This window comes from Didymella exigua (genome assembly GCF_010094145.1).
Source record: "Didymella exigua CBS 183.55 unplaced genomic scaffold M421scaffold_1, whole genome shotgun sequence".
Lineage (NCBI taxonomy): Eukaryota > Fungi > Ascomycota > Dothideomycetes > Pleosporales > Didymellaceae > Didymella > Didymella exigua.
Window position 1 is genome coordinate 1429001 of NW_022984775.1, and position 26373 is coordinate 1455373.

Consider the following 26373-nt stretch of genomic DNA (forward strand, 5'->3'; position numbering starts at 1 on the left):
GCCGCTCGTTGACCGCCACTGACAGCAGCGTTTCCCGCCTGATCCTTCCTCTAATAGTAAGCACGAAGCCACGGTGTCCCACACCAGCATCCGCTAAATGATCCGTGAAGTTACAGTGTTTTAGCCTGTCATGCAGGTTGCTCACAATACGATCATGCTGCTGCAGTCACTTCACCGTTCGCAGGGGCAACCCTCGGGACGGGGCCGCCTGGGGAGTTAGGCAGCCTTGCCGTCAAGACCTCGACGCCATCTTCAGTGACAAGCAGTGTGTGTTCTGTCTCGTTGTTAGCAAACGCACACCGATGTCTTGCAATCGACTTACCGAACTGAGCGGTCAAGGAACCATCCTGGGTGGTGCTGGTCCAGTCGTCCGGCCAAGTCTTGTCCCTGTAGGAACCAATACTGATCATAGGCTCGATGGTGAAGCACATGCCAGGCTTCGCCTGTCCGATGGCCTTGTTCTTCGCGTAGTGGGGAACATTGGGTGCGCAGTGGAAGAGCTGGTTGATGCCGTGCCCGCAATATGTCCTGATGACACCGCAGTTATGGGCCTTCGCATGCTTCTCGATGACGTTGCCGTACTCGCGGAAGAGCGTGCCTGGCTTGACGAGCTCAATGGCCTGGTCTAAGCACTCGCGTGCGGTCTCTGTGACGCGCACTGCGTCTGGGTTCGCCAATGCCTTTTCACCGATGTAGTAGGTCTCGTTCAAGTCTCCGTGGAAACCGCCGTGGTACAAAGTAACGTCTATGTTAAGGATGTCACCGTTCTTAAGGACTCGCTGATCGGGAATGCCGTGGCAGATGACTTCATTGACCGATGTGCATACTGACTTGGGGAAGTGGCAGTAGTTGAGGGGGGAGGGGTACGACTGCTGAGTATTAGCTGAGGTTCCTCAAGCTTAGAAGAGCTCCCTTACGTCTCGCTCCATGCAAGCATTATGAACGACCTCGTCAATGTAGTCAGTTGTTACACCGGGCTTCGCCGCTGCAGCCGCAATGTCCAGAACCTCACGCGCCAGCCGGCACACCTTGCGCATACCATCTTGCTCCTCCTTGGTAAGAATGGCGATCTTATTTCTGTTCACAAAGACCTGCTCTGAGCGGGGTATGCCATCCTTCGAGTAATCTGGGTGCTTAACGCCCTGCTTCACTTCGCGCTTCGGTGACAGTGGGTATACGGGTCGCAGAGTGCCGGTGTAGGGGAAGGTGGGGAATGGGTTGAAGTGCCCGGTCGCTGGGTCCGGTTTAGAAACTACTTTGGGCGTGAAGATGTTGGAGAGAATACCGTTCTGCGACTTGTGTTGTTTCTTATGCTCCGCCTATGATCTTGTCAGCCTTGGCTCGGAACATGATTACTGGTTTGGAGTCATACCCAGTTGCGCTTGAAGCAGTCTTGCGAGCAAAAGTAGCTTTCCTTGCCCAGCTTCTGGCAGTTCGGGCATTGCAGCGAACCCGCGTCGTTTTCGCAGTCTGCACTGCAACACTTGCGCGGGGCGTCGGCGGCCATGTTTGTGCAAGATGCAATTGTACAAAGGGCTTGCGGGGAAGATTTAGGTATTATGGCGGCGATCCGAAGGCGAAAGGAAATATATAGCACTCTCCAAGAACGCAGAAAACGAAAGCACAAAACTTTTGGACTCCGTAAACTGACGACGGCGTACGGCGTTCATTAATCGCCCGTGCGGCTTGAATGGAAGAGACCAGGGTCTGGCGATGGCACCTGCCGATCGTTGGACGCTGACTAACTCTCCCCATGCCAAACTTTAGAAATGCTCTAACCCACCGCGGCCGGAAGATGATACCTGCAAATATCGCTGCCAAATTTCCAATTCCTTGCCTTCGTCTTCTCTGTATATAATTGCACCATAACCCCGCTGAATCTCCTACGTCAGCATGTATACGACAATGTCTATGTAAAATTTAGATCTCTTGCAATTTCCATTACGCCGATATCGCCTACCCGCCCATCCGGCTGAGTAAAGACTCACACGACCACCAGATTTCTTGCAACAACACACGTTCACCATGAAGACCGTCGTGGTTGGAGCCGGCCCTGTCGGTGCCCTCGCCGCGCTTTACGCTGCTGTCCGAGGACACGATGTGGAAATCTACGAACTAAGACCAGGTTTGTCTCAACAAACTGAGTTACGACTCGTGACTTACGAGCACCTACTAACCCCACCTCTTAAAGACATTCGAGATCCCTCGACAGAACCAAATAACACAAAATCCATCAATTTGGCTCTCTCTGAGCGCGGCATCTACTCTCTGCGGCAAACTGGACTGTCAGATCTTGCAGATGCGGTGCTCGCGAACACCGTGCCCATGCATGGTCGCATGATTCATGTCAGAAAGCATGGAGAGTACGTGCGTGAGGCACAGCAGTACGACGCACATGGTCGCGTAAGGTTTACAATGACGTAAAACACAACCCTTGCTGAACATGAGCAGGATCTCCTGGCTATGGACCGGACAGTGCTGAACAGAGCCCTGATCGACCATCTCGATGGAATGCCCAATGTCAAATTCTTCTTCAAGCACAAGCTGATTGGTGTGGACTTCAAGAAGAACTCAGCATGGTTCGAAAACCGCCAGGACAAGAAAGACATCTTGACCCAAGGCCCTGAATTCAAACTGACTTTCGACCTGTTGATCGGCGCCGATGGGGCGCATTCAGCTGTACGGAACCACTTGATGAAAGTTGTCCCCATGACATACCAGCAAGAGTACATCGACAAGCTCTGGTGCCAGTTCGGCGTTCCCACATCGGCAGAGGGAGACTTCCGCATACCGCCGAACTATCTACACATCTGGCCCGCGGATGAATCGATGTTCATCGCCATCCCCAACACAGACAAGACCTTCACCGCGACACTTTTCATGTCCAAAGAAGGTTTCGAGGCTTTAGAAGCATCCGGCAAAGTCGTCGAGTACTTCAGCAAGAACTTCCCCGCCGTGGTCCCCGACCTCATCACAGAAGAAGATCTAAAGCAGCAGTTCATCAACAACGAGCACCTCCCCCTCATCTCAATAAAATGCACACCATACCACCACGAAGACGACGGCGTTATTGTTGGCGACGCCGCGCATGCCATGGTTCCCTTCTACGGTCAAGGAATGAACGCCGGACTAGAGGATGTCCGCGTGCTGTTCGAGTTCCTGGACAAGTACCCCAACGACCGCGCCAAAGCCCTGAGCGAATACACAAAACAGCGTACCCCCGATGCGCAGACTATCAACGATCTTGCGCTTGGCAATTACCGTGAGATGGCGTCTGATGTCAGGAAGCCACTGTATCTGCTGCGGAAATGGGTCGAGGAGACGCTTTACGTGCACCTCCCAAGCCTTGGGTGGGCGACACAGTATTCGAGGGTCACCTTCAGTAATATGAGGTACTCTCAGGTTTACCAGGCGAGTCAGCGGCAGGCGAGGATCCTGAATGGCGTTGTGGGACTAGGTCTCGCTGCAGTTGCTGGATCCGCGCTCGTGTTTGCGGGGAATGGTGGCGCGAAGAGAATGGAGAAGGGTATACTTCGTGGGATATGTCTGGCTGCTCAGGGTCTGCAGCGGGTCATCCAGGGATGAGGGGCTATCATCCGTCACACTGTAAATATACCACTCTCAATCCTCATACCTTCCGCATGCTACATCACCACCGACTCCATCTCACGCTCAAGCCTTCCAACCCTGCAGCTCCTCACAACGCAATCTTCCCCCTCCACAACTCTCGCGCATTCCTCCACAACACCCCCTCCCTCTCCTCACCAGGAATAAAACCGGCATCCGCCAGTCCAGCAATATTCTCATCAACATCCCAAAACCCAATTCCATACGGATAATCCGTTCCAAACACGCACTGCCCCACGCCAACACCCATTCCCTCCAATACCCCTTTGATCTGCCGCGGCCACACAGGTCCTGCGCTGTCGTACCAGCACCGCGTTTTATACGCTTCTCTCGCCGCAGCACTCTCGTTTGGAAAGCCGAGAAGGAAGCGCTCGCTAATATCGGGGAAGGCGCCAGCGCCGTGGGATATGCGCCAGTGGAGGGAGGGGTACTTGAGGAGGGTGCTATTGTAGGGTGGTGATGAGGCGATCAGTGAACTCAGGGCGCGCGCGGTTTCGAAGTAGAATTCTCCCAGTCCGGAGCGCAGCGGTGCTGGGCGTGTCAGTTCTGGGATGTATTGGTGCTTTGCGTGTGATAACAGCCAAAACAAAGAGACAACATCAGAAGAAAAGAAGGGAGCGGACGTACAGGGTCGACTGGATATCAGAGTCCCGTCGTCGAGCGCGATCACTGGATCCGTGGGGTGGATGAAGACAACCTCCCTCCCATGCCGTCCCGCTCGCTCCTCGAGAAACCTCCATAAGGGCGTGAATGCAGCATCTCCAGGATACAACCCCTCTGCATTCGTCAAAATGCTGATCCCCACCGCGCCCAGTCCCAGCGCATGCCCGACTTCCCTCACACTCTCCTCCACAAACGGCAACGCTGTTACACCCAACCAACTAAACCTCTCCGGCCAGATGCGACACACTTCGGCGGCGTACTCGTTCAGCAGTCTAGCCAGGGCGACGGTCTTCTTCTTCCTCAGCTCTGCATCGCGTTCGAATTTGCTCGGGGATGCGAAGGCGTTGGCCTGCGGTGTTGAGACGCTGAGGATACTCCTCCGAATCCCGCGCGCACTCATGAATGCCAGATGGTCGGTGACGTTCCAGGAGGGAGTTTCGCGGCCTGCGGCCGAGAGTTCGAGGGTGCGGAACCAGGAGGGGACGGGGTGCGTGTGCGTGTCTATTTTGGTCGCGTTGGTGAAATCAGGGAGTACGATGGTGGTGGCTTCTTCGTGTAGCTTGGTGATTGAGTCGAGAGCTTCTTTGTGGAACGGAAGCACGGTAAAGTCTATGTTGTCTCGGGCCGCGTTGGTGTTTATGCGGGTCAGTAGAGCCTGAGGGGTTGGTGGGGATGTTGTTGTCATGCTGAACAGAAGAGGAAGGAGGGATAGATAGCGTAGCTGCATGGCATCAGTGCTGCTTCTCCAGTTGTCGTGATTCTTGTTGTATGCAAACCTGTACGTGAACCAAGACAAATGATTCACAGCAACTGCCAAGATGAGTGATGCTGGGCTGCCGTGTTGATCAATTGGAGGTAAGGCGGATGGTGGGATGCAGGAGCAGCTAGTTGCATGTGGTTGGTACTGGCTCGGGTCCCCGCATCACCGACGAGACTTACCAACGCGGAGCAAAGACGACGCAAGGTATGTGAAGATGTGTGATTGAAGTATGTACAGTTCCTCTGGAACCATGCTGGGTATCTCTAAAGCAGCTGAGTTGATGAACTCTCACTGCTAGTTGAGATGCCGCTCAACCATGAACAATGAAACAATGTCGCTAATCGCAGTCAAAAACAAAGGGAAGTATCTACAAGGATGGTGGACATATATAAGAGTTGATGTTTAGATGAGCAGGCCGACACCAAGAGCGACGGCGCTGATCTCGTTGTTGCGGCCATCGATGCTAGTTCTGATTTTGCCCATGTGACCAAGCTGGCGTGTGGCGTCCATCTTCGTCTGAGACATGGCTATTGGCGAGGGTGGGCCAGATGACGAGGCGAGATCGATGCGGTCCGCATCCTGCTCAGAATGCGTGGGGGCCAGGTCATAGCCAAATGTAATGGACGCAATGGAGTCGTCGCTGGCTGCTCGGATAGGCGATGCTGGCCTTTCAGAACCATGGATCTTCTCCACAACAATTGTGGCGGGAGCTTCGATCTCGATAGTTGTGGGCTTAGGGCTGCGCTTCTTCTTGAAACCATGTGCATCGTAGCGCGGTGGGTGAGAGGTGTAGTCGACAAGTGTGCGCTCTTTGATGTGGATGCGCATACGTTTGCCGTCGCAGATCACGACATCGCTGACGCGAGGTGATGAGGACAGTAGCACTGGGGCACAGCGCCGGCGGTAGCGGAGAGCCTCTGAGGGCGTGGGACGAATGACGGAGCCATTTTTAGAATCTGAAGACGCTGTTGAAGGGGGCTCCTCCTCGTCGTCTTGAGAAGACGAATGTGGAAGACCATTTCGTGTTGGGAACCGCACGTCTTCAGGATCGAATTCGTCGAATGGGTCTCCTGTGGCGGTCACAGTCGTGACGTTGCCCATTGGCAGACCCCCACCCAAATGCGGGTAGAGATGGCGGATAATGCGCTCTTGCTCGGCAATGATACGTCTGCCAGCGTCGAGGCTCGACAGGTTATCCAAATCCTCACCAAGCTGAGCTCCGTCGAGTATGCGCTGGCGCCTGTTCCTCCTAGGCAGGCTTCGATAGCGCGGCTCGCTGCGATCTTCGAGGGGTGAGCTGATGTCAATAGCGGCGCAGAACGCCTCTACCCAATCAAGCATCAACTCTTGAGAGGTTGTACAAAGCAGCAACTGCTCAGTCTCTACACGGATGCGAATGACGTGCTCGCGGACCGGCTCAAAGAGGTGTGGGTCAGTCTCGTAGAGCTTGTGGCGAGCTGAGGCAGGGACAAGGTGTGCGAATGGGGACTTTGGAATGATGGCTGTCCTCTTGAAGTCTGAAGCAATGCCGACTTCTGCGTGCTGCAGAGTGTATGACGAGATCAAGCGGCCTGCGGTAAGCCCTTTGGTTTTGCTCCACAAGCCTGGCTGCTTTACTCGGTGGATGCTTAGCTGCGTGCCCCGGAGAATCACATAGCAGTCTGACCAGTCGCGCTGGCCAGACACGTGGTATGGGGAGAGCAGCTCATGACGCACGCCCAGGACACCACCGATCTCGACAGTGCAGGAATACGGCGGTGGCTGAACATCAGCGCGCTCTGCTTTTGCCTCGGTTCGCGCCTTGTTGTTCAGATAGCGTAGGTTGTCGTCGATTCGAGCGTATGCGGGTGGACTGCCGAGCGGCAGCTGCGCGTGGGTGTGGAATGTGTTATGGTATCCATACACAGCGCTCGTCTGCTGATTGGACGGGCGCTGTCGCCTCGTTGCTGGTGCTGTGGATCCGGACATGGTGGAGATGGGCGAGGATAGTCGTAGACTTGGAGAAATCGCAAATTCTGTCCAGCAGGATTTGTTTTCTATGCGCGTCCAGTTTGTTTGCAGAAGCTACCTCTCGCGGGTTGACACGGTGAGGGCGCCGGAAACGGACATGAGCGGATTCTTGTGGCGTGCGTTCGTTGCTTGTTTGAATGCGGCCGCACAATGCACCGCGCGCCGCCTCTTTGTTTTCAGCCAAAATAACGATGTCGTCAAAGGGACCCTGTGAAGTCAGACTGCGCGGGATGCTGCCAGGGCAGGGCCGAAGTTTGAATTAAGCGGCGCAATCGAGGATCCTTGCGTGAGCCGAAAGCGAGGATGGGGCCGTAATACGGAAGGTGCGCTGAGTCCGGTGCAGTGAGCAATTACCCTCACTTGGAAATGGATACAGGGTAGAATAGTTGGTCAAATGGTGCTTCGAAGAGACCCCTCGGCGGCACGACAGACTATTAGTATGAATACTCATCATGCGAGGCCATCAGCTGGACTGCCTGGCCCTATGCGGTCTTCAACCGAACGATAGCAGGGTTGGCCCGCTCTCCACTCGGCCACGTTCGAGATGCCCCTGCGACGGGTCTCTGTCTGTGCGGGACCTGTTGTCCGTCGAATGTGGCTGCGCTAAACGGGACGACTGCATCTTCGACCCCCTTCGGTCCACTCAAATGCGAATTCGCGGAGCCTGGGTGTGGTCGATATGCAGGTCACCCGGTGCCTATTCTCCCACCTGCAATACTGCAAGGTCGGCGCGGAGCATGTGCTTCTTTACTCGCCCGTCCAGACACCGCTCCCCCGGCCAGCTATCCATCTCGACCTCGACGCAAAGAGAGCGGTGTACCGAGTAGTTGCTTCTCTAGCAAAACACCCGACCTTGCTGAGGTGCAACTTGTGCCAGTCTGACAGGCGCTGGCGGGCCCAAGTGCCCAAGTTCGCGCTCCGCACTCCACACGAGCCATCATGCGTAACGGCCGCCCTCATCAAATATTATTTGAGAAACAGCTCCCGTCAGCTTAGAGAGGAATTGCCTTTTCTATACGACTGTGACACCAAAGCCTCGCTAAGCCCGGGAGGCAAAGCCCTCACTTACTCGCGTGTTCCACAACTTCAGCCAAACGTCGATCATTACAGCTGCTCACACCACTCAGCAGCAATCATCGTATACGTCAGCAGCTTGGACCACACGGTATCTGCAGTGTCACAGTTGAGACCTAGGTATTTGAATTGGGAACGCTAATAGGGGCTCGTCACTCGAGACGCTAGCACGGAGGTTTTGGGCCCGTTTCAAGATTCACCGCAGGTTGAATTCACCGAAGTCAAAGCTCACTGCACCTGTTACCAGAAACGAATGTCTATTTTGGCAAAAACAAAGACGACGACCATATAGATTCAATCTATATTACATCAAAGCAAGACCTTCGGGATCTCCGTAGCAGCGCGCAGGAAGTCAAGATTTGATGCCACATAGATTCGACACCCTAGCTTGAAAGTCTTGATCTCATCACCCAGAGCATCGAACTCTTTCGTACACAATACCCAAAGCCTCTCAGTAAGCTGGGTCGTTGATCTTGATCCAGAGGACGTTATAGAATGGCTTAGAGCCGTGGCTACATCATGATATGCCAGCGTGTACACGATTTTTAAATCGGGAACAGGACCAAATGACCAGACATGCAGGCCTTGGAGACACTGTGCGACCTCAAACCATCCTACTTTATCACCCTCCCTCGATCCTGCGTTGACAACCGGTAGTAACGAGCAACAAGTCATTCGCCATCAATTAACGAACACGACGTGGTCTGCCCCTTTCGAGTATGCTGTTGCTCAGAACCGAAGTGCTCGTGTTCCAACTGTCCAAATTGTGAACTTTGCACGACCGATCTTTCTGCAATGTTCTCGTACGAGGAGTACTCGGATTCTTCGGATGTCTCTGTCGGACGAGATCTCGACAAATTGGAAAAAGGACAAAGACACGTAGGTATCAACAGTTCGCAGAAAGCAGAAGCCCACTGGCTTGTACGTCGATTTTGAGATCGTTCAACATTAGTTGCATATTTGCCAAGACACCCATGGTCCTCGCTGCAATGAGCGATATTCAGAGGAAATTTCTCAGGCCTCGAACTGTGTCATTCTCCTTGACGTACAAAGCGACGCTTGGCTACGCTTCCGACTACGACTCCCTTCATTGCTCTGTCTTACGTTCGGGGAGAGACAATGATCCCGACGACGACACGAACCAATCTTGAAGAATCGAAGAGGTCTCGTGCCTTGCTCAATCACATCGATGGCGTGACAATTCCGAAGACGATCAGAGATGCTGTGCTATTCGTCCAGCAGTTAGGACGGAGATACCTGTGGGTCGATATTCTCTGTATCATACAGGATGCCCCCGAAGAAGAGATGAACATGATGTTAATACAATGCCTATATCTATGACAGTACCGATGCCATTCTAGTTGCAGCATCGGGCAATAGCACCGACAATGGGCTGAACGGTGTACATCAGACGCCTCGACAACCCCTGACCTCCTGGACACTTGCATCTCGGTTTGTCCATGGGCATGATGTCGCTACTATCTGGCCTTCCATCCCTGGATCGATGGGGGATCCTTGTACAGAATTACTTCAGACGCCAACTCACATACGAGCAGGATTAGTCTTCAGCGTTCGCAGGAGCAACCCGAGTCATGAGCCAAACGTTTCCTGGAGTGATAGTCTATGGCTTCCGGTTTTCTTCTTCGATATTTCTATGCTCTGGCAGCCAGTATTGCACACTGTTTTCCGCTGGCTCGAGCATCCAAGTTGGTCTTGGACAGGGTGGCATGGCGAGGTCAGTTGTCTAGACCGGTGGAGTCTGCATTGCACAGGACTCTTCTGACACCACGGATGGAAATGTTGGGTTGCGTGGGCGCCTTTGCAGCCAGTTGCTTCGTACCGATTTGAAGCAGCGCAGGTAGACAAGTCGTCTGAATGGGTGCTATTACCTTCTACAATGTACTCTGGATCGAGCGGATAGGAGAGGTAGCGTACAGGAGGCTTTGGGTGAAATGGGTACAGCCTAGTGGGATACCATCGGTGCCGGAGTCATTATAATTGGATTGGGATGGTGATGACTGCAGGCTGGTGCAAACTTGACACGCAGCATGGCTTACGACCAAGACGCAGTCGTGCGTTCGCTGGCGCAATTCAGGTGATGCGCTCGGCCTCGGAGGACTTGCACATGGCCTGCCATTTATTTTCTTCGATGTTGCGCTACTACGGCACTCAGAATGGTGGTGCGCGTCGACGATCAGGCTCTCAAGTAGCAAAAGAAGTGGGCTCCAACAGCAGAATACTTGTAGCTTGTAGAAGGTTTATTACATTATGAGATACTCGAGATATCTAGCATGCTACGGCGTTCTTTCATTGTCGAGTCCCTCTTGTTCAAAGTCAGGGCAGAATCAAAGTGCCAGCTCATCGCCAATTCGAAACTGAGGTTCTGGACCCCAGACCACGATCACGACTATATTGATCAGGAACTTCATCTTCACGACCGCTGTTATGATTTGATCCCAACCGCCCTCAAGAATCCCTCTTTCTGCTTCATCCCCTCCTTGACCCCACTCTTGCCCTTCTGCGCACCCTTCATGGCGGAACCATCATCTTCAAACTCAAGCAACTTCACCACATCCGCCATACTCTCCACCTCCTTGACTCCCTCACCATGCGTGAACCGCCACTCAACCTCTTCTTCAAACCTGACCTGAAAAGCAGCCCAATTCTGACTTTTCAACTGGTTGACATGCGCATTGACCGCCGCCACTGGTCCCGAGTAAACCAAAACCCCTGGGTACCCGGGTTTCGTGATCCCCGCAAACGACGGTGAGAGGCAAAGTTTACGCTTGTTGGTGTTGAGGAGGTGGTGGAGCCATATGATCACAGTTTTCTTGGCGTTTCGATCTGCATGCACTTCGCTGACGGATCTTGTGGACTTTGCGGACGCTATGCTGGAGGTTTCCAGACGGTCTGAGATGATGGCTTGGAACGCTGCGATCATTGCGTCGAGGGCTTCTTCGCCTACTGGTAGGTTAAGGACCGCGACGGCTGCTTTCGTCTCTGTTCTGATGTCATGTTTGGATGCGTCGATTGCGCCTAGGATGTCGGGTTGGCCTGAATCTGGGTAGGAGTCTGGTATGCGGAGGTGGAGTGTTGCTTGGTCTTGTATGAATTTGAGTTCTCGGCTTCTGGGGCAGTAGGTGGCCTGGTCTGGGAATATTGCTGTGAGAAGCTCGATCTCGTTTTCAAGACGGCTGGGAGTTTCGTCTGACATTGCATGTGGGGAAAGGCTGGCTCAGAATGGCTGGCACAATTATCACAACAAGCTCGAAGACTTCATAGGCAGTCAGCGCTGATTTGTTAGTAGGTATTGACGATTGGCAAGACACTTGGAAATGGCCGTACATGTTGGATCTGGATAGCTAGTCCTGCAACAGAAGTGCGTGGGTTTCGTCGATGTTTGATGCCTGCTCGAGGAAATGATTGGATGGTGCCTCTTGTCATCGTCAAGGCTACGCGCGTCCGTGCACGAGCTCACACAAGCTTACCAGTATGCAGTCGCTAAGCTGGATCCTTCTGGTCATCCAAATGAGGTCTTTTGACAGTTCGTCTTCGTGCTTGATAGCAATGGCAGTGCCTTGAGAAGAATCAAACTTCAAATGGGCGGGCGCCTCTGGTTACTCGGGAAACAGCCAGCATGTCAGGTGAAGGGCCCAGGAGATAGTCTGACTGCCTAAAAACGATAAAAATGGGCCGTTGTGGACTGAAACGCGCAGCAGTCTCGGCGAATGGTCAATTCCTATGGGCGGTGCCGTGCCCGATGCATCTTACTGTGGTTTGAGGGCTGCACGCGGTGGAACTAATAAATCCTCTCCTTCGGGCTAGTACGCGGTTCGATCGCGCTTTCCCCGTGTGAGTGCACGCCAGCTAACTGTCGAGGACCCATCAATTGCAGGATAGCTTCCTGCTTCTTTGTTTGTCCTGCAGCCTTACAGCCGCCGAGACTCCGCATACGTTGGCTGTGACGCTCGTGAACGATAGCAAACCGCTCACCCGTGGGCCACCCGCACCCCAAGCACCGCACCTCTTGGCTGGGGGCGTCTCACAACATCAGCAGACGGCCCTTGAGCTGCAGACACCTCCGCACATACCGGAATCCTCTCGAATTCACGCAGATCGAACGGCCCCGAGCCGTACCCACGCCCACGATGAAGGCTGCACCGTTGCTGGTGTCCTGGCACAACGAGAACGCACCCATATACTCGGCCCACTTCGAGCCCCACGGCAAGGGACGACTGGCGACAGCTGGCGGCGATAATAATGTGCGAGTACGTGTTTGGGAAGCTGGGGCGGCGTGGCGTGCTTGCTAACGAGGCGGCAGCTCTGGAAGGTCGACAACAATGGGGAAGACCGCAAGGTCACTTATCTCTCGACGCTTGTCAAACACACTCAAGCAGTCAATGTTGTGAGGTGGAGTCCGCGAGGTGCGTCATGGCGAATACGACGAACACACATCGACTGACAACCCCTAGGCGAAGTGCTGGCTACCGCTGGTGACGATGGCAATGTGCTGTTGTGGGTACCAGCTGAGAACCAGACGATCACACACAACTTCGAGGAAGGCCTCGAGGACAAGGAGTCGTGGCGAGTCAAAACAATGTGCCGGTCGATAGGGTCAGAGATCTACGACCTTGCGTGGTCTCCAGATGGAGTATACTTCATTACAGGGAGCATGGACAATGTTGCACGCATCTACAACGCCCAGACAGGTACGACCCACCGCCCCCAATGCCCTTGAAAGGTTACTCAACAGTATCAGGAGCCATTGTACGGCAGATCGCCGAGCACAACCACTATGTGCAGGGTGTGGCATGGGATCCGCTGAACGAGTTCATTGCAACTCAATCGTCAGACCGCTCCGTGCACGTCTACACGCTGAAGACCAAGGATGGCCAGTTCGCACTCGACCCGCACAACAAGGTCGCAAAGATGGACCTTCCTGCTCGCCGAATTTCATCAAATAGTCCTGCACCGCCCGACTTTGGCGCACGAGCTTCGTTCGCAGCGGACTCAACTATGGGCATTGGCTCACCCGTGCCTTCGATGCCTGGCACTCCGCAGTCTCTGGCTTTGCCTGCTATGCATCCACCTCCCACCTCCCACAGCCGCCGCTCATCGATTGGCGCCATGTCGTCCCCGTCTATGCGACGATCTGCCTCCCCAGCACCCTCGTTGCCATTGCCTGCTGTCATGCCCAACTCTCCTAGTTTGAGTAGCGTTGGAAACATGGGTGTTCGCAACGCATCCATCTATTTCAACGAGACGCTGACGTCATTCTTCCGACGTCTTACGTTTGCCCCCGATGGTAGCCTGCTATTTACTCCTGCCGGTCAATACAAGGCTGTTCATCCATCGTTGGCCGATGTGGGCAAACCGACCGAAGACGTCACAAACACTGTGTACATCTACACTAGAGCCGGGTTGAACAAGCCTCCAGTCGCGTTCCTGCCCGGACACAAGAAGCCGTCTGTGGCCGTCCGCTGCTCACCCGTCTACTACACTCTCCGTCAAGATGGGCCACCGACGAAGCACGTTGCTATCAACACGTCCATGGACGATGACATGCCGTCTCTGCCGGAGCCAGTCCTGCCATCCGTGCCTCCCACATCACACTCCTCTATGGACCCGCCACCGATTACCAGCGCACCGTCGCCTGCCCCAGCCGCATCCCCTGCACCGACTGACAGCAATGGTCCACCTCCAGGCCCACCGTCAGCTTTTAGTCTAGGCTATCGTATGATATATGCGGTTGCGACTCAAGATGCGATTCATATATACGACACGCAACAACAGAAGCCTTTGTGTATCGTCAGCAACCTACACTTTGCTACTTTTACTGACATCACATGGTATGTCGACATGAGTTGGCGACTTGCTAATTGTACTGACTTTGTGCAGGTCGAATGATGGGTCAACTCTGCTCATGACCTCATCCGATGGCTTCTGTTCGGCCGTCACCTTCACGCCTGGTGAATTGGGCGAGAAATACACAGGGCCGCTTGCCCCCTCGACGAAACGGCATGCGACTCCAGCTGCTATAAACGTCAGTGCAGCGCAGTCGTCGAACCATTCGACTCCGACACCAACGCCAACAGGCACAAGCATTCCCATACAGACTATCGAAAAGGCACCTCCGATGCAGCGACAGCCCTCAGCAGGGTTTCCAGCATCTCCAAGCTCTTTTGTACCGGCCAGACCTGGTAGCCCGACAAGGAGCAACTCCGTCTCCAGCATCGCTACCGCATCGTCGTTTGCCCCTGGTGTTGGCGATCCCGGCTCGATGAATGCGCCGACCCCAGCAATGTCGTCAGTACCTAGTCTGGCAGCAGCAAATTCAGGGCCTGTCCCCATGTGGACGCCACCACTCACTCCTGCGCACGGGCAGGGCAACACTCACAGCGCGAGCAGCTCCGTTAGCGGCATCCCTGGCATCGCAACTGGACGAAGAGAGAGCGAACAGAGTGAGTCAGGTCGTGATGATGTTGCAGCGCCTGGCGTGAAGAAGCGCGAGCTGCACTCCGTTCCAGAGGAAGAAGGACGTGAGAGCAAGAAGAGGCGCATTGCGCCGATACCCGTCACTATGGGTAACGAAGGCGACAATGCGGTCGCAAGTAAGGAGAGCACGCCGGCACCGGTGGCACCTGGTCCGCAACGGTGATTCTGGAGTTGGAACTGCGTTTTCGATTTAAGTGTTTCAGCGGGCGTTCATGGGTCAAGCGCTCAGCCGTGATTTTGAGCCGGGCTGTTTGTTCCCGCGCATGATCAGTATATCTTTCTCGGTGTTTATCAACGTCGAGGACGAATCCCTCGACCGCAGACGCATCATTGTGCTGTGGCATTCCTCTAGTATACCCTGTTCATTATGTCGCAATTAGCTTAGATTTCAACTCTCTCCAGTCTCTGGTGGACTTCCTGCACTGCGGTGACGTGGAGTGGCCAATCACGGCAAGCACACGTGCGGGCCGCCAACCGCTGGTTGGCCGATACTGATGTAAGACAAGCACTGCAACCCAGGGTCGTCAACCATACTTAAAGCGCGGGTGCGCGGGGTGTTTCTTTTTCGCTACCGTTACACTGGTCCACTTGTGATTTTCAGATTGCGAAAGTTGCGACTGCAAACAGAAGCGATTAGCGGGAACGCTCACTCACAAGGCTCAACAGGGTTCTGTGAGAATTCCTATATATTCCACCGAGACGCGTTGCATGGCCTGAGCAGCGCTAGCAAACATGGCGGAATCGAAGTCTCTCGACCATGAGACGAGGGTATCGCAAGAGGAAGATGTCGAGCAGGGCGGGCATGGTGTTCTGGATCCCAGTGATGCGAGCAGCCTCTCCAAGGGCGATATATTGAGTAACGAGCATACGGATCCCGTGCTCAACGCTAAGATGCATCTCATCAACAACGTAAGCCCGAGGCCTGCTCCGGCAGGAAACACTTCGTCCCGAGCAGGACTCTCTGATAGGATCCCAGGGCTAACAGACACCACAGGCTATCGATGAAATCGGGTTCACCACATACCAATGGTGAGCAATCTCCGCTTCCTCGTCGCGTCTTCTCACTAACACGTCGATCAGGAAGCTCTTTGTCCTCAACGGTTTCGGCTACGCAGTCGACTCCCTCATCCTCCTGATCCAGTCCATCATCGCGCGCCAAGCCGCGCTCGAGTTCAACCCAGGCTACCCCAATGGCCTTACCATCGCAGCATACGTGGGCATGCTCGTGGGCGCGCTGTTCTGGGGCATTGGCGCCGACGTGATCGGGCGCAAGATTGCGTTCAACGTGTCGCTGATCATCTGCTCCATCTTCGCTATTGTGGCAGGCGCGAGCCCGAGCTGGGAGGTGTTGGGTTTGTTTGTGTGCTTGAGTTCGTTTGGTGCGGGCGGGAATCTCGTGCTTGATACTGCTGTGTTTCTCGAGTATCTGCCGGGAAATCGCCAATGGATGCTCACGCTCATGGCCGCCTGGTGGGGTACGTAGAGCCTCATGGAGACGCATGGGATGAAGTGCAGAATCGACTGACGAAGGCAGGTATCGGACAACTCATCGCTGGGTTCTTCGCTTGGGGCTTCCTGCCAAACTACAGCTGTCAGGATCCAGCCAACTTCCCGGATGCGGCGCCGTGCACGCGATCTAACAATCAGGGCTGGCGGTACGTCTGGTACGCATCCGGCGCGCTCGTCTTCGTCATGAGCATGGCCCGCGTCTTCGTGATCCGGCTCAAGGAAACGCCCAAGTTTCTGATCGGCGAGGGCAAAGATGCAGAAGCCGTCGACGTGCTCCAAGGCATCGCCACAAAATACAACCGCCCGTGCAGCCTGACCATGGAACGCCTGCAAGCCTGCGGCACACTCAGCACCCGCTCAACCCAGGGCAAGAGCAAGTGGAGCCCCGGCTCCATCGGCGTGCACCTCAAGGGCCTGTACGCAACAAGACGCATGGGCACAAGCACGACGCTCATCTGGCTCTCGTGGACGCTAATCGGGCTCGCATACCCGCTGTACAACGTGTTCCTGCCGGCGTACCTGTCGTCGCGCGGCGCAGCATTCGGGCAGACGTCGCCGTACCTGACGTGGCGCAACTACACGCTCGTCAACTTCAGCGGCATCTGGGGCCCCGTGCTGGCGGGGTTCCTGTGCCACACGGCGCTGGGCCGCAAGTACACGATGGTGCTTGGCGCGCTGGTCACCATGGCGTTTTTCTTCGCGTACACGCAGGTCCGCACCGCGACGCAGAACGTCGTCTTCGCGTGCATCATCAACTTCTGCCTCAATGTGTACTATGGCACGCTTTACGCGTACACACCTGAGGTTCTGCCCAGCGCGCACCGCGGCACGGGGAACGGGATCGCGATTGGGTGGAATCGCATCATGGGGATTTTGAGCGCGGTCATTGCTACCGTTGCGGATGTGAGTTGCTTTTCCCCTTGGCTGCGAGACTGCGGATGGAAGGCTGACGCTGATAGACGAGCACGCCGGTCCCGATTTACATCTGCGCGGCGCTTTATATCTTCATGGCTGTTATTGCGGCGCTGTTCCCGTTTGAACCGTACGGCAAGAGGAGTTCGTAGGCGGCTGACGCAGAGGGTGTGGAGCTGGGCTTGTCTGCAGAGGGCGTGGAGCTGGGCTTGTCCGCAGAGGGCGTGGAGCCAGGCTTGTCTGCAGAGGGCGTGGAGCCAGGCTTGTCTGCAGAGGGCGTGGAGCCAGGCTTGTCTGCAGAGGGCGTGGAGCCGGGCTTGTCTGCAGAGGGTGTGGAGCTGGGCTTTGTGCTGCGCGGGTCAACGGGAATGAAGAACAGACGAGGTTTCAGAGAAGTGATTAGTGTGGCTATCAATATTTCCTGAATCCTTTGCTTGTGTTTTCAGCATGATCAGGCGGCCGACCGGCCAGCCTTCCACCGGCTGAGCGCTTTTATTTCTAGAAGAGACTCCTGCTTTGCATGGCACGGTGAGTTCTACGCAGCTCACGCTCGGCTGCCAGGCAGTGGACTCTCTACGCAGCCCACGCTCGGCTGCTAGGCAGAGGACTCAGGAGTCAGGAGTGAGTTGCCAACTCTGATTAAAAGTCTTGGTAACGGGTCAAGGCCTGCTGGGCGTCGTAAGCAAGGCTTGATGTGGAAGGCTGGTATGGGGAGCATTCGCAGAGCCTTTGTGGGGCATGCGCAGTGTTGATTGGAACGCGCGTTCCTGGGAATGTTTTTTGGCTACTGAAACATGCACTCTTGGGCGCAGAGGTGACGACGGCGACGGCGAGGCCCCACTTGCGGGCATGATGATGGTTGACGGGCAGCAACCAGGGTCGAAGCTCGTCGCAGGACGGCGGCGCACGCATAATTGATTGTTAGATTTCGAGCAGCCACACAGGACCGCGCCCAGTCTGCCATTGCATCCCGCCCCATGCTGCTGCGAGACGGCTCTGCTGTCTGCAGACGCGCGTGCGCCCATCGGCCTCGACGCGCCGCGCTGCCTCTCCCACCGGCGGCCGCATCAGCGCAGTCGTCGCACGGGCTGCGTCGCACGTCGCCGCAGCTACGCGTCCTGCAGACCTGGACACATACAAAGGGCCGCAGTCCCTCGCCGTCCCAGCGCGACGCACAAGCCCCATTCCCTTCTCTCAACTGGACCGCGACCGCGCACCGCACACGACACGTCGCCGCTGCCATGACGAGCCTCACCCACAGCCACAGCCACGCCGGCCACGGCCACCACCACCACCACCACGACAACACATTCTTGCTGTCCAAGAACAAGAATGATGCCGGCGTGCGCATCACCCGCATCGGGCTGTACGTCAACCTGGGCATGGCCGTGGGAAAGGGGCTGGGCGGCTACGTCTTCCACAGCCAGGCGCTCACCGCCGACGCCATCCACAGCCTGACGGACCTCGTCAGCGACGTCATGACGCTGGCGACGGTCGGCTGGTCATTGAAGCCGCCCTCGCCGCGCTTCCCCAGCGGCTACGGCAAGGTCGAGAGCCTGGGCTCGCTGGGCGTGAGCGGCATCCTGCTGGTCGGCGGCTTCATGATGGGCTGGTCCGCCCTGATCACCATCATGCAGCAGTTCTTCCCCGGCTTCGCCGAGGCCGTCGCCAACCTGGGGCTGCTCGCCCACAGCCACCACCACCACGGCGCCGACGACCTGGGGCCCAACATCAACGCCGCCTGGCTGGCCGCTGCCTCGATCCTGATCAAGGAGTGGCTGTACCGAGCGAGTGAGTGTCTCGCTCTCGTGTGTCCTGCGACGCCTGGCTAACCGCAATCCAGCACTCAAGGTCGCCAACGAGCGCAAGTCGACCGTGCTCGCCTCCAACGCCTACCACCACCGCGTCGACTCGCTCACTGCTTTGGTTGCGCTTCTCCTGATTGCCGGCTCCAACGTGCTCAACAATGCCGCATGGCTGGATCCCGTCGGCGGCCTGGTCATCTCCCTCATGGTCGTGCAGGCCGGCTGGGGCAACACCAGGTCGGCGCTGTTTGAGCTCGCTGACGTCGGCGTCGAGGACGAAATGAAGGAGAACGTCACCCAAGCCGCCGCCAAGGCCCTAGAGAGCATCAGCACTGCGACTGACAAGGTCGCGGTGCGAGCTGTGCAGGGCGTCAAAGCGGGCCAGAACTACCTCATGGACATTGAGGTCGGTGTCCCCGGATCATGGACCGTCGAACAGACACGCGTCGTCGAGGACATGCTCCGCGAGCGGGTGGGCGCAAAGGTCAGGGGCGTCAAGAAGGTCCGCGTCCGCTTCGTCGCCGACAGCACCGGCGAGCCCGACTTCCTCGACGAGTTCATCACCGGCGACGCCACAGGGACGACGACGCCTGCGTCAGGGCACAGCCACGACCTCGAGCACGAGCACGAGCACGACCACGACCACAGTCTCGAGCACGACCACAACCACGAGCACGACCACAATCTCGAGCACAAGCACAGCCAGAGCACCGACACAGCGCGGAGGAGGAAGTGATCTTGTACTACTACTTTGTATAGACGGACCGAGAACAGAGGCGCTTTGGAGTTAGATACAGGGCCATGGCATTTACACCATCTCGAACCGTTGGGTGGTTCAATGCATCTTATTTCATCAACGTCGTCTCCCACGCCAATGCTCCATTCAGCTTTGCCCGCGCGCGAATGACATGCGCCGATCGGCGACGGCACCGATGTGCTGGAAGCAAACACCGACCTGGCAGTCACGCAGGTGTGCGGGAATTTAGCCGCGGCCCAATGAACAGCGCTCTTCGCCGCAGACTCCGGCGGCAAAATGCGTCGTGCAGCCCTATGGTCGAATTGTGGACCCTGACCGGCTTCTGAGCACGACAACATGTGGGACATGCCACCTCCTCATGCCCGCCCCATCTTTCATTTCTTGCCCATTGATTCTGACTGTACCTCTGCAATTCCAAGACCATGGCTGACCAGTTCCTCGGCTTCGATCTGAGCACCCAGCAGCTCAAGGGCGCGTACCCCACTACCCCACCACCCCACCACGCTCTCGGTCACTAACACGGCGCAGGAATCATTGTCGGCTCGGACCTCAAGCTCCTCCACGAAGCAAAGGTCGACTTCGACGCGGACTTTGGCGCAAAGTATGGCATCGAGAAGGGCGTGCTGACCAACCCCGCCGAGGGCGAGGTGTTCGCGCCCGTCGCGCTGTTCCTCGAAGCCATTGACCTCGTGCTGCAGCGGCTGCGAGAGCAGGGCGCCGAGTTTGCAAAGGTGCAAGGTGTCAGCGGCGCGGGCATGCAGCACGGCACTGTGTTCTGGAGCCAGGACGCCGAGGACTTGCTGCGGAGTCTCAGCCCGGAGAAGACGCTGCTCGAGCAGCTCGAGGGCGGCGCCAAGGGCGAGAGGAAGGGCGCGTTCAGTCACCCGTTCAGTCCCAATTGGCAGGATGCGAGTACGCAGAAGCAGGTCGAGGCGTTTGACGCTGCGTTGGGCAGTCCGGACGAGCTCGCTGAGGCGACTGGGAGCAAGGCACACCACGTACGTCTCTCCCAACCGCATTCACCACATGATAGACGAGACTAACGACACCCAGCGCTTCTCCGGCCCCCAGATCCTCCGCTTCCACACAAAGTACCCGGACGCCTACAAAGCCACTGCGCGCATAACCCTCGTGTCGTCGTTCCTCGCTTCCATATTCCTCGGCCGCATCGCGCCAATGGACATCTCCGACGTGACCGGCGCAAACCTCTGGGACATCAAGAACGGGCAGTGGCACGAAGCGCTCCTCGCGCTCGCCGGCGGCTCCCCCGACACCACCGCCCTGCGCGCGAAGCTGGGCGCCGTGCCCGAAGACGGCGGCGCAACACTGGGCCCCATTGCCCCGTACTTCGCAGCCAAGTACGGCTTCCCCCGCACCGCGCGCATCCTCGCCTTCACGGGTGACAACCCAAGCACCATCCTCGCCCTCCCGCTCCGCAGCAGCGACGCCATCGTCAGCCTCGGCACAAGCACCACTTTCCTCATGAGCACCGCCGCGTACAAGCCCGACCCGGCGTACCACATGATGAACCACCCGACCACGCCGGGCCAGTACATGTTCATGCTATGCTACAAGAACGGCGGGCTAGCGCGCGAGCATATCCGCGACGCCATCAACGCCGGCGCCGGCGCCGGCGGTCAGGGGCCCGGGGGATGGGACGCATTCAACGCCGCGGCGCTATCGACGCCCGTCCTGGGTCAGCACCACCCCGACTCGGATCCCGCGCGTCTGGGCCTTTTCTTCCCGCGCCCAGAAATCGTGCCCGCTGTTCGCGCGGGCGTGTGGCGCTACACCGCCTCCAACGACGACTCGCGCCTCGCAAATGCAGAAAACACACCCGCCTGGCCCGTCCCAACAGCCGACGCCCGCGCAATCCTCGAATCCCAACTCCTCTCCCTCCGCCTCCGCAGCCAACCACTACTCACCCCGCAAGGCAGCCTCCCCGCACAACCACGGCGTGTCTACCTCGTCGGCGGCGGTGCGGCGAACCCGGCCATAGCCACGCTCGCGGGCCAGGTCCTGGGGGGCAGCGAGGGCGTGTATAAACTCGAGATTGGAGCGAATGCGTGTGCCCTTGGTTCCGCGTATAAAGCTGCGTGGGGCGTTGGGAGGAAAGCAGGGGAGGCGTTTGAGGATTTCCTTGAGGGGCGGTGGGATGAGGAGAGTTTTGTAAGGAGGGTTGCGGAGGGGTATGCGGAGGGTGTGTTTGAGCGGTATGGCGGGGTGCTTGGGGCTTTTGCGGAGCTGGAGGCTGTGGCTGTTCGGGAGAAGGGGGAGGGGAGGGCGGACTTGGTCAAGGAGAGGGGTGTGGATGGGGGGGTTGTAAGGGGGAATTAGATGGCTGAGCGATGTGTTTGTTTATGCATATACCTACGCACCCTGACGAATGCTCTCAACAAGAAACAAATCCGCTAGAGCTCCATAGTCTCCTAGTCCGGAGAGCTCTGCGTAGAGACAACCTTCAGCTTCTCCCCCCACACAAGGCTCTCTCTCATCCGATCCCCCAGCCCCGCGAATCCCTCCTGATGCACCTTCCTGCCTGCAAGCTCGCTCGCAAACATCAGCCGCTCGTCCGTCGTCCAGCCCGCCTGCGCCATGGCGCCGTACAGCATGCCCGCCACAAATGTATCGCCCGCGCCGACGCTATCGACGGGCCGCGGGTCGTTGGCTGGGTCGTCGTAATTCCGCAGCGGACGCCAGGCTGGCTGCTTCGCGGTAAGAGGGGCTTGGTTGGTGCCTTTTACCAGCACCGCTGTGGTGCCGACGCCCCATGTGCATACCAAGATTGCGCGGGGATGTGTGCAGAAGAGCTGCGTGCGTAGGAAGGTTTCGGCTGGGTCTGGTTGGTCGCAGAGACAGAGCGAGTTTTCGTAGTGGGCCTGTGGGTGTTAGCAGTGGAAAGCTTCTGTGTGTTTCGGTGAGAGAAATATTCTCTGTTTCGGTGAGAGAAATGTTCTCTGTTTTTCGGTGAGAGAAATGTTCTCTGTGTTTCGGCGAGAAGACTCGCGGTCGACGGAGCGGTCTGCAGGAAGTCGGGCTGCACTCACTTCGGCCCAGATCTTCGAGTAGAACACCATATCCGCCAGCGCCGCCACCTCCTTCAAACCCACCCTGTCCGGCTTCTCGCACTCGACACTAATCTTCACCTTCCCAGCGTATCCGTACGTGTGCCTCAGCCACATGACACACGGTAGCAACACCTCCGGCACGCGGCCTTCGAAGTGGATCCACACATCATTCGCGCCGATAGCAGGGTCATCAACGAGCGGGGCGATGCCCCTCCTAAACTCCTCCACAGTCATCTCGGCGAGTGGGTTGGCGCTGACAATCGTCCGCGACAGGTTCGCCACCGACTGGATGATGTAGCTGCTGGCCGCGACTGGCTGGCCCTGGCGGTACAGATACAGGTGCGGTCTGACGTCTGGGAGGGATCTGATGACCGTCTTCGTATCTTGCGACTCTGGATCGGGCAAGACGGTGAGGAGCGAGAGCTCCAGGGAGTACGTCGATTCCTTCCTGTCCATGTTTTGCAGCAGCAGCTGGGAGATGACTTCGAGGGTGTTGGCGGTGTTGCCGCCGCGCCGGCGGACGAGACTTGCGGCTCGCAGTTTTGTGTCTTCCTCGGGGTAATGGGGGACGCTGGAGGGAGTCAGCGCTTTCACACAATGTATGCCAGCAAGGTCGTACGAGAGAATCGTGTCCATGTACACGGCCCCAACACAAATCAGACGCTGTTGGCGATCTCCGCGCGGCATGGTGGGCGGCCCTGAGGTCATCAGCTTTGGAGTGCAAAGTCAAAAGAGACTGTTGTTCGGTGGAACTTACTGCTTGCTATGATGTCATCGTCACGAGGTCGAGTTTGGGGAAGGGACGACTGAACTGATGTGTTTACATTTGAGACCTTTCGCGCCGTGCTACTCAGTAAATTATCGCTAATCGACTATGGGCTGTTACGCTCCTCTTCGCACGTTTGTGGCCATGAGTGTGATTTTCTTCTTTTTCTTGCCCTTTCCACCTGCGGGCTTGTTCGCTGCTGCTGCGGTCGACTTTGCCTCCTCGTCCAGCGACATGGCTTGCGCCTGTGCTATCATCTCCTCCTCTTGCATCAGTTCCTTCTCCCAGTCCTGCAGCCAGCCATCGTCCACATCGTGATCCAACGGCGCCAGCACTGGCGATGCACCTGCAATAGCCGTAGTGCCCCAGACGGTGCGTGGAGCAGAAGGGCTCGTAGACGGTGAAGCCAAGGAAGCGAATCCTTCGCCGCGTCGGGCTGGCCAGGGTGGTGATGTCGATGCATCTTCGCCGTCTGTGATTGTCTGGCCGTCCGGATTGCTGGCGGACGCCAACGGCAGGAAGTCGGCTGCCGAGAATCGCTCAGAGATGCTGGGTCGTTTTCTCCTAGCCGAGTTGAACTCGGCATACTCTGCTTTCTCTGCGCGTAGCCTCGCCTTTTCTTCGCGGCCCTCCTTGTCCTGGTGCTTCTTCCTTCTCCTCTCGATGTCAGACTGGAATCGTTCCAAAACCTCAGGCGCAACGGTATCCGTCCAGTCGCATTCCAGAAAGGCGACCTCGCAGCCGTATGGTAGATGCGCAAGGTACTTTGTGCGTTTTCTGAGCTCGTCGTCTACAACGTGCCCGGTAGAAACGCGCTCGACACGCGGAAGGATAGTGGCAGGGAACGCCGCAAAGTTCTCAAAGGCAGCTTTGAGGATGCGAATGTCGAGCGGCGATAGGTAGTAGTGCATCAGCGCCTGGTAAAAAAAGTACTCAGACGGCGTGCGGCTCTGGTCATGATGCTGGCGATTGCGAATCTCGGCGAGCGTCGCCGGCACGCTTGAGCGTGAGGTCTGCGAGGACATGGACATCTTGCGTTGGTGACTTGATTCGCTGGGGGTTGTCACGGCTTCTCCATCCTGACCGGACGGGAAGAATTCCGGCGCATCCTCGCGGAAGACGATGGGTGCTCGCTTCGGCTTTGGCTCTGCTGGCTTTAGAGCAGAGTCTGGCGGGTTCCCAATGCCCCTGATCTTCTCTTTCGACTCTTCGATGCTGCGAATCGCCCTCTTCGCCCACTGGATGTTGTCTTCACCAAACATGACCTCGTCCTCTTGTGCTTGCTGGCGCAACTCGACCGTCTCCTTCTCGAACTGTTCTAGCATGTAGTCCTCCCCACCACGTAGAACGCGCGCATAGTCCATGACCTCTGCAGCAAAGTACCAGGGAATGTCTTCGTCTTTGCCCAGGACCTCTGCACCATCGCGGGGCATGGCCAGCGTACTTCCAGCCGTGCGCATTACCAGGCGAAGCACGACATCGCCGCCCTCCCGCGGCGGCTCTCCCTCTTGTCCAACGTACCAACGCACGGGTCTCGTCTCGGTCGCGTAGATGGTATCGAAGCACAGCGGACACTTCTTCGAGCGGGCCCTCTTCACAGGCTGTTGCCCCTCGTCTTCAGAGTGCATGTAGCGGATGAGGCAAGGCAGACAGAAGATGTGACCGCATCTGGCCATCCTCGGAGCTACCGGAGTTCCGAGACAAATGGGACATGACGCGTCTTGGGAGACGGACGAAGCCAAGATCTGAAGGACGCTGTTCCAGTCCAGATGGACGTCGGCGTCGACGCCCTGAGCGCGATAGTCACCACGCGGATCGACAATGAAGCGGTAGTTCGCGTGCACGTATCTAGGATGGTCAGTCTTGCCTTCGCCTCAAGGCGCAGTCGCCGCGTACCTCGATTTGTCAGAAGCATGGTAGCCGGAGCCAACGCCCCAGGCAGGAGTGCGTCTGTTGCTCCTTCCATGCCCGTGACGATCGTAGTGGTGGTGATTCTGGGGACGAGGCGGGAGGTTGAAGTTCATAAGATGGGTTATGGACGTCTGCCCCTTCCGGTTGCCGTACGGACGCATGGCGAGCTGGGCTGTCAGTACAAAAGGCGGCTGCCGACGCTGCTGGGACTCACCGACTCGGCAATGGTATCCTCATCTGACTGCCGGAACTTCTTGGAGCCCTTGTTCTGCTTCTTCGCCGGCTGGTTGTTCCTCGGCGTCGGCGAGTTCTTGAACGGAAGACTGCCCCGCTGCTGGCCGAAGAAGTTGACGGTCGCAGAGCCCGCCTGGCTCTGGGCAGGCGACTGTGGCGCAGCGGGCGCGGAGGCTTTCGAGGACGAGGCGGCCGAGGGCGGGTTCAGAGACATGTTGGTACCCACGCGAGGCGCTCACAATGACAATGTTCCGGTGCAGCGGACACTGCGATGCCAACACAAGAACGAAGGAAAGAGGTGCACGGCGAGGGAGTGAGAATACGGGCGCGGTTTGCGCGAACTAGTTGGTTTGGACTTTGAGCGTTTGGGTCCCCCAGAGGGATGGACTGGGGAGAGTCAGAGAGAGGCTCGCCACCAGCGCACCATGACGACCGTCGAACGGCTAGACGTCCATCACGTGCTAACTTGCGACCATGTAAGCTGCCATTCACACTGTGGACGCGTTCCCTCGTGCGCGAACACACACATTCGTTTGTCTACAGGGCCATGCTCTGTGCAGTGTTGGTTGCAGCATGCTCGGGGTGGTCTCGACGTCAGCAGCGAAGCTTTGAGCACGGGTTCTGAATAGCCGGCTGCATGACTTCATCGGCGCACTGCGGAGGAGCGAACGTGAGGTGCGAAAGCACAATTCGCAGCTCAGGGGGGAAGTGCTTGCGCACCTCTCAAGGCAGTGAAAGCCTGGGCGCTGGACGGCTGCATCTTCCACTGACTCAGCTGGTGG

At 57.0% G+C, this 26373-nt stretch overlaps 12 protein-coding genes across 12 annotated transcripts; 6 read left to right on the forward strand and 6 right to left on the reverse strand.

Annotated features, from left to right (window-relative positions):
- Nucleotides 1-152: 152 nt before the first annotated feature.
- On the reverse strand, nucleotides 153-1507 carry M421DRAFT_507 (methionine aminopeptidase 1A; the record flags this gene model as incomplete). The annotated part of the gene is made up of 4 exons (XM_033594854.1): nucleotides 153-274; nucleotides 323-869; nucleotides 918-1319; nucleotides 1373-1507. The coding sequence occupies 4 exons, from the start codon at nucleotides 1505-1507 to the stop codon at nucleotides 153-155; spliced, it is 1206 nt and encodes a 401-aa protein (XP_033454626.1).
- Nucleotides 1508-2025: 518 nt separating this feature from the next.
- Nucleotides 2026-3585, forward strand: M421DRAFT_97301 (kynurenine 3-monooxygenase; the record flags this gene model as incomplete). The annotated part of the gene is made up of 3 exons (XM_033598487.1): nucleotides 2026-2125; nucleotides 2192-2403; nucleotides 2452-3585. The coding sequence occupies 3 exons, from the start codon at nucleotides 2026-2028 to the stop codon at nucleotides 3583-3585; spliced, it is 1446 nt and encodes a 481-aa protein (XP_033454627.1).
- M421DRAFT_415413 (amidohydrolase 2) lies at nucleotides 3361-5096 on the reverse strand. Its single transcript, XM_033590689.1, has 2 exons — nucleotides 4255-5096; nucleotides 3361-4158 (listed from the first exon to the last, which is right to left on the reverse strand). Exons 1-2 carry the CDS (start codon nucleotides 4973-4975, stop codon nucleotides 3698-3700), a joined length of 1182 nt encoding a protein of 393 aa, XP_033454628.1. The 5' UTR covers nucleotides 4976-5096; the 3' UTR covers nucleotides 3361-3697.
- A 29-nt stretch (nucleotides 5097-5125) lies between these two features.
- On the reverse strand, nucleotides 5126-7469 carry M421DRAFT_415414 (uncharacterized protein). The gene is made up of 2 exons (XM_033590690.1): nucleotides 5230-7469; nucleotides 5126-5174 (listed from the first exon to the last, which is right to left on the reverse strand). Exon 1 carries the CDS (start codon nucleotides 7016-7018, stop codon nucleotides 5453-5455), a length of 1566 nt encoding a protein of 521 aa, XP_033454629.1. The 5' UTR covers nucleotides 7019-7469; the 3' UTR covers nucleotides 5126-5174; nucleotides 5230-5452.
- A 1769-nt stretch (nucleotides 7470-9238) lies between these two features.
- Nucleotides 9239-9485, forward strand: M421DRAFT_415415 (uncharacterized protein). The gene has a single exon (XM_033590691.1). It carries the CDS (start codon nucleotides 9254-9256, stop codon nucleotides 9473-9475), a length of 222 nt encoding a protein of 73 aa, XP_033454630.1. The 5' UTR covers nucleotides 9239-9253; the 3' UTR covers nucleotides 9476-9485.
- Nucleotides 9486-10379: 894 nt separating this feature from the next.
- On the reverse strand, nucleotides 10380-11571 carry M421DRAFT_415416 (uncharacterized protein). The gene is made up of 2 exons (XM_033590692.1): nucleotides 11480-11571; nucleotides 10380-11426 (listed from the first exon to the last, which is right to left on the reverse strand). Exon 2 carries the CDS (start codon nucleotides 11346-11348, stop codon nucleotides 10578-10580), a length of 771 nt encoding a protein of 256 aa, XP_033454631.1. The 5' UTR covers nucleotides 11349-11426; nucleotides 11480-11571; the 3' UTR covers nucleotides 10380-10577.
- Nucleotides 11572-11913: 342 nt separating this feature from the next.
- M421DRAFT_415418 (chromatin assembly factor 1 protein) lies at nucleotides 11914-15135 on the forward strand. The gene is made up of 5 exons (XM_033590693.1): nucleotides 11914-12402; nucleotides 12456-12558; nucleotides 12607-12843; nucleotides 12894-13983; nucleotides 14033-15135. Exons 1-5 carry the CDS (start codon nucleotides 12283-12285, stop codon nucleotides 14790-14792), a joined length of 2310 nt encoding a protein of 769 aa, XP_033454632.1. The 5' UTR covers nucleotides 11914-12282; the 3' UTR covers nucleotides 14793-15135.
- A 226-nt stretch (nucleotides 15136-15361) lies between these two features.
- On the forward strand, nucleotides 15362-17202 carry M421DRAFT_97304 (membrane transporter; the record flags this gene model as incomplete). The annotated part of the gene is made up of 5 exons (XM_033598488.1): nucleotides 15362-15538; nucleotides 15624-15658; nucleotides 15710-16104; nucleotides 16164-17041; nucleotides 17098-17202. 5 exons carry the CDS (start codon nucleotides 15362-15364, stop codon nucleotides 17200-17202), a joined length of 1590 nt encoding a protein of 529 aa, XP_033454633.1.
- Nucleotides 17203-18291: 1089 nt separating this feature from the next.
- Nucleotides 18292-19591, forward strand: M421DRAFT_97305 (uncharacterized protein; the record flags this gene model as incomplete). The annotated part of the gene is made up of 2 exons (XM_033598489.1): nucleotides 18292-18841; nucleotides 18894-19591. The coding sequence occupies 2 exons, from the start codon at nucleotides 18292-18294 to the stop codon at nucleotides 19589-19591; spliced, it is 1248 nt and encodes a 415-aa protein (XP_033454634.1).
- A 443-nt stretch (nucleotides 19592-20034) lies between these two features.
- M421DRAFT_97306 (xylulose kinase) lies at nucleotides 20035-21949 on the forward strand (the record flags this gene model as incomplete). Its single annotated transcript, XM_033598490.1, has 3 exons — nucleotides 20035-20083; nucleotides 20141-20610; nucleotides 20666-21949. 3 exons carry the CDS (start codon nucleotides 20035-20037, stop codon nucleotides 21947-21949), a joined length of 1803 nt encoding a protein of 600 aa, XP_033454635.1.
- Nucleotides 21950-22041: 92 nt separating this feature from the next.
- On the reverse strand, nucleotides 22042-23367 carry M421DRAFT_516 (Ribokinase-like protein; the record flags this gene model as incomplete). The annotated part of the gene is made up of 3 exons (XM_033594949.1): nucleotides 22042-22491; nucleotides 22660-23251; nucleotides 23300-23367. 3 exons carry the CDS (start codon nucleotides 23365-23367, stop codon nucleotides 22042-22044), a joined length of 1110 nt encoding a protein of 369 aa, XP_033454636.1.
- A 195-nt stretch (nucleotides 23368-23562) lies between these two features.
- Nucleotides 23563-25805, reverse strand: M421DRAFT_50858 (uncharacterized protein; the record flags this gene model as incomplete). The annotated part of the gene is made up of 3 exons (XM_033594872.1): nucleotides 23563-25294; nucleotides 25343-25524; nucleotides 25572-25805. The coding sequence occupies 3 exons, from the start codon at nucleotides 25803-25805 to the stop codon at nucleotides 23563-23565; spliced, it is 2148 nt and encodes a 715-aa protein (XP_033454637.1).
- Nucleotides 25806-26373: the final 568 nt, after the last annotated feature.

Excerpts from the sequence above, each read along its gene's own strand:
- M421DRAFT_415414 (XM_033590690.1), bottom strand. The coding sequence starts at position 7,018 with ATGTCCGGATCCACAGCACCAGCAACGAGGCGACAGCGCCCGTCCAAT.
- M421DRAFT_415416 (XM_033590692.1), bottom strand. The coding sequence starts at position 11,348 with ATGTCAGACGAAACTCCCAGCCGTCTTGAAAACGAGATCGAGCTTCTC.
- M421DRAFT_415418 (XM_033590693.1), top strand. The coding sequence starts at position 12,283 with ATGAAGGCTGCACCGTTGCTGGTGTCCTGGCACAACGAGAACGCACCC. Across the intron at positions 12,403-12,455 it reads GCGGCGATAATAATGTGCGA|CTCTGGAAGGTCGACAACAA; the intron begins GTACGTGTTTGG and ends ACGAGGCGGCAG. Across the intron at positions 12,844-12,893 it reads CATCTACAACGCCCAGACAG|GAGCCATTGTACGGCAGATC; the intron begins GTACGACCCACC and ends CAACAGTATCAG.
- M421DRAFT_415415 (XM_033590691.1), top strand. The coding sequence starts at position 9,254 with ATGATCCCGACGACGACACGAACCAATCTTGAAGAATCGAAGAGGTCT.
- M421DRAFT_415413 (XM_033590689.1), bottom strand. The coding sequence starts at position 4,975 with ATGACAACAACATCCCCACCAACCCCTCAGGCTCTACTGACCCGCATA. Across the intron at positions 4,159-4,254 it reads TCTGATATCCAGTCGACCCT|CACCGCTGCGCTCCGGACTG; the intron begins GTACGTCCGCTC and ends TGACACGCCCAG.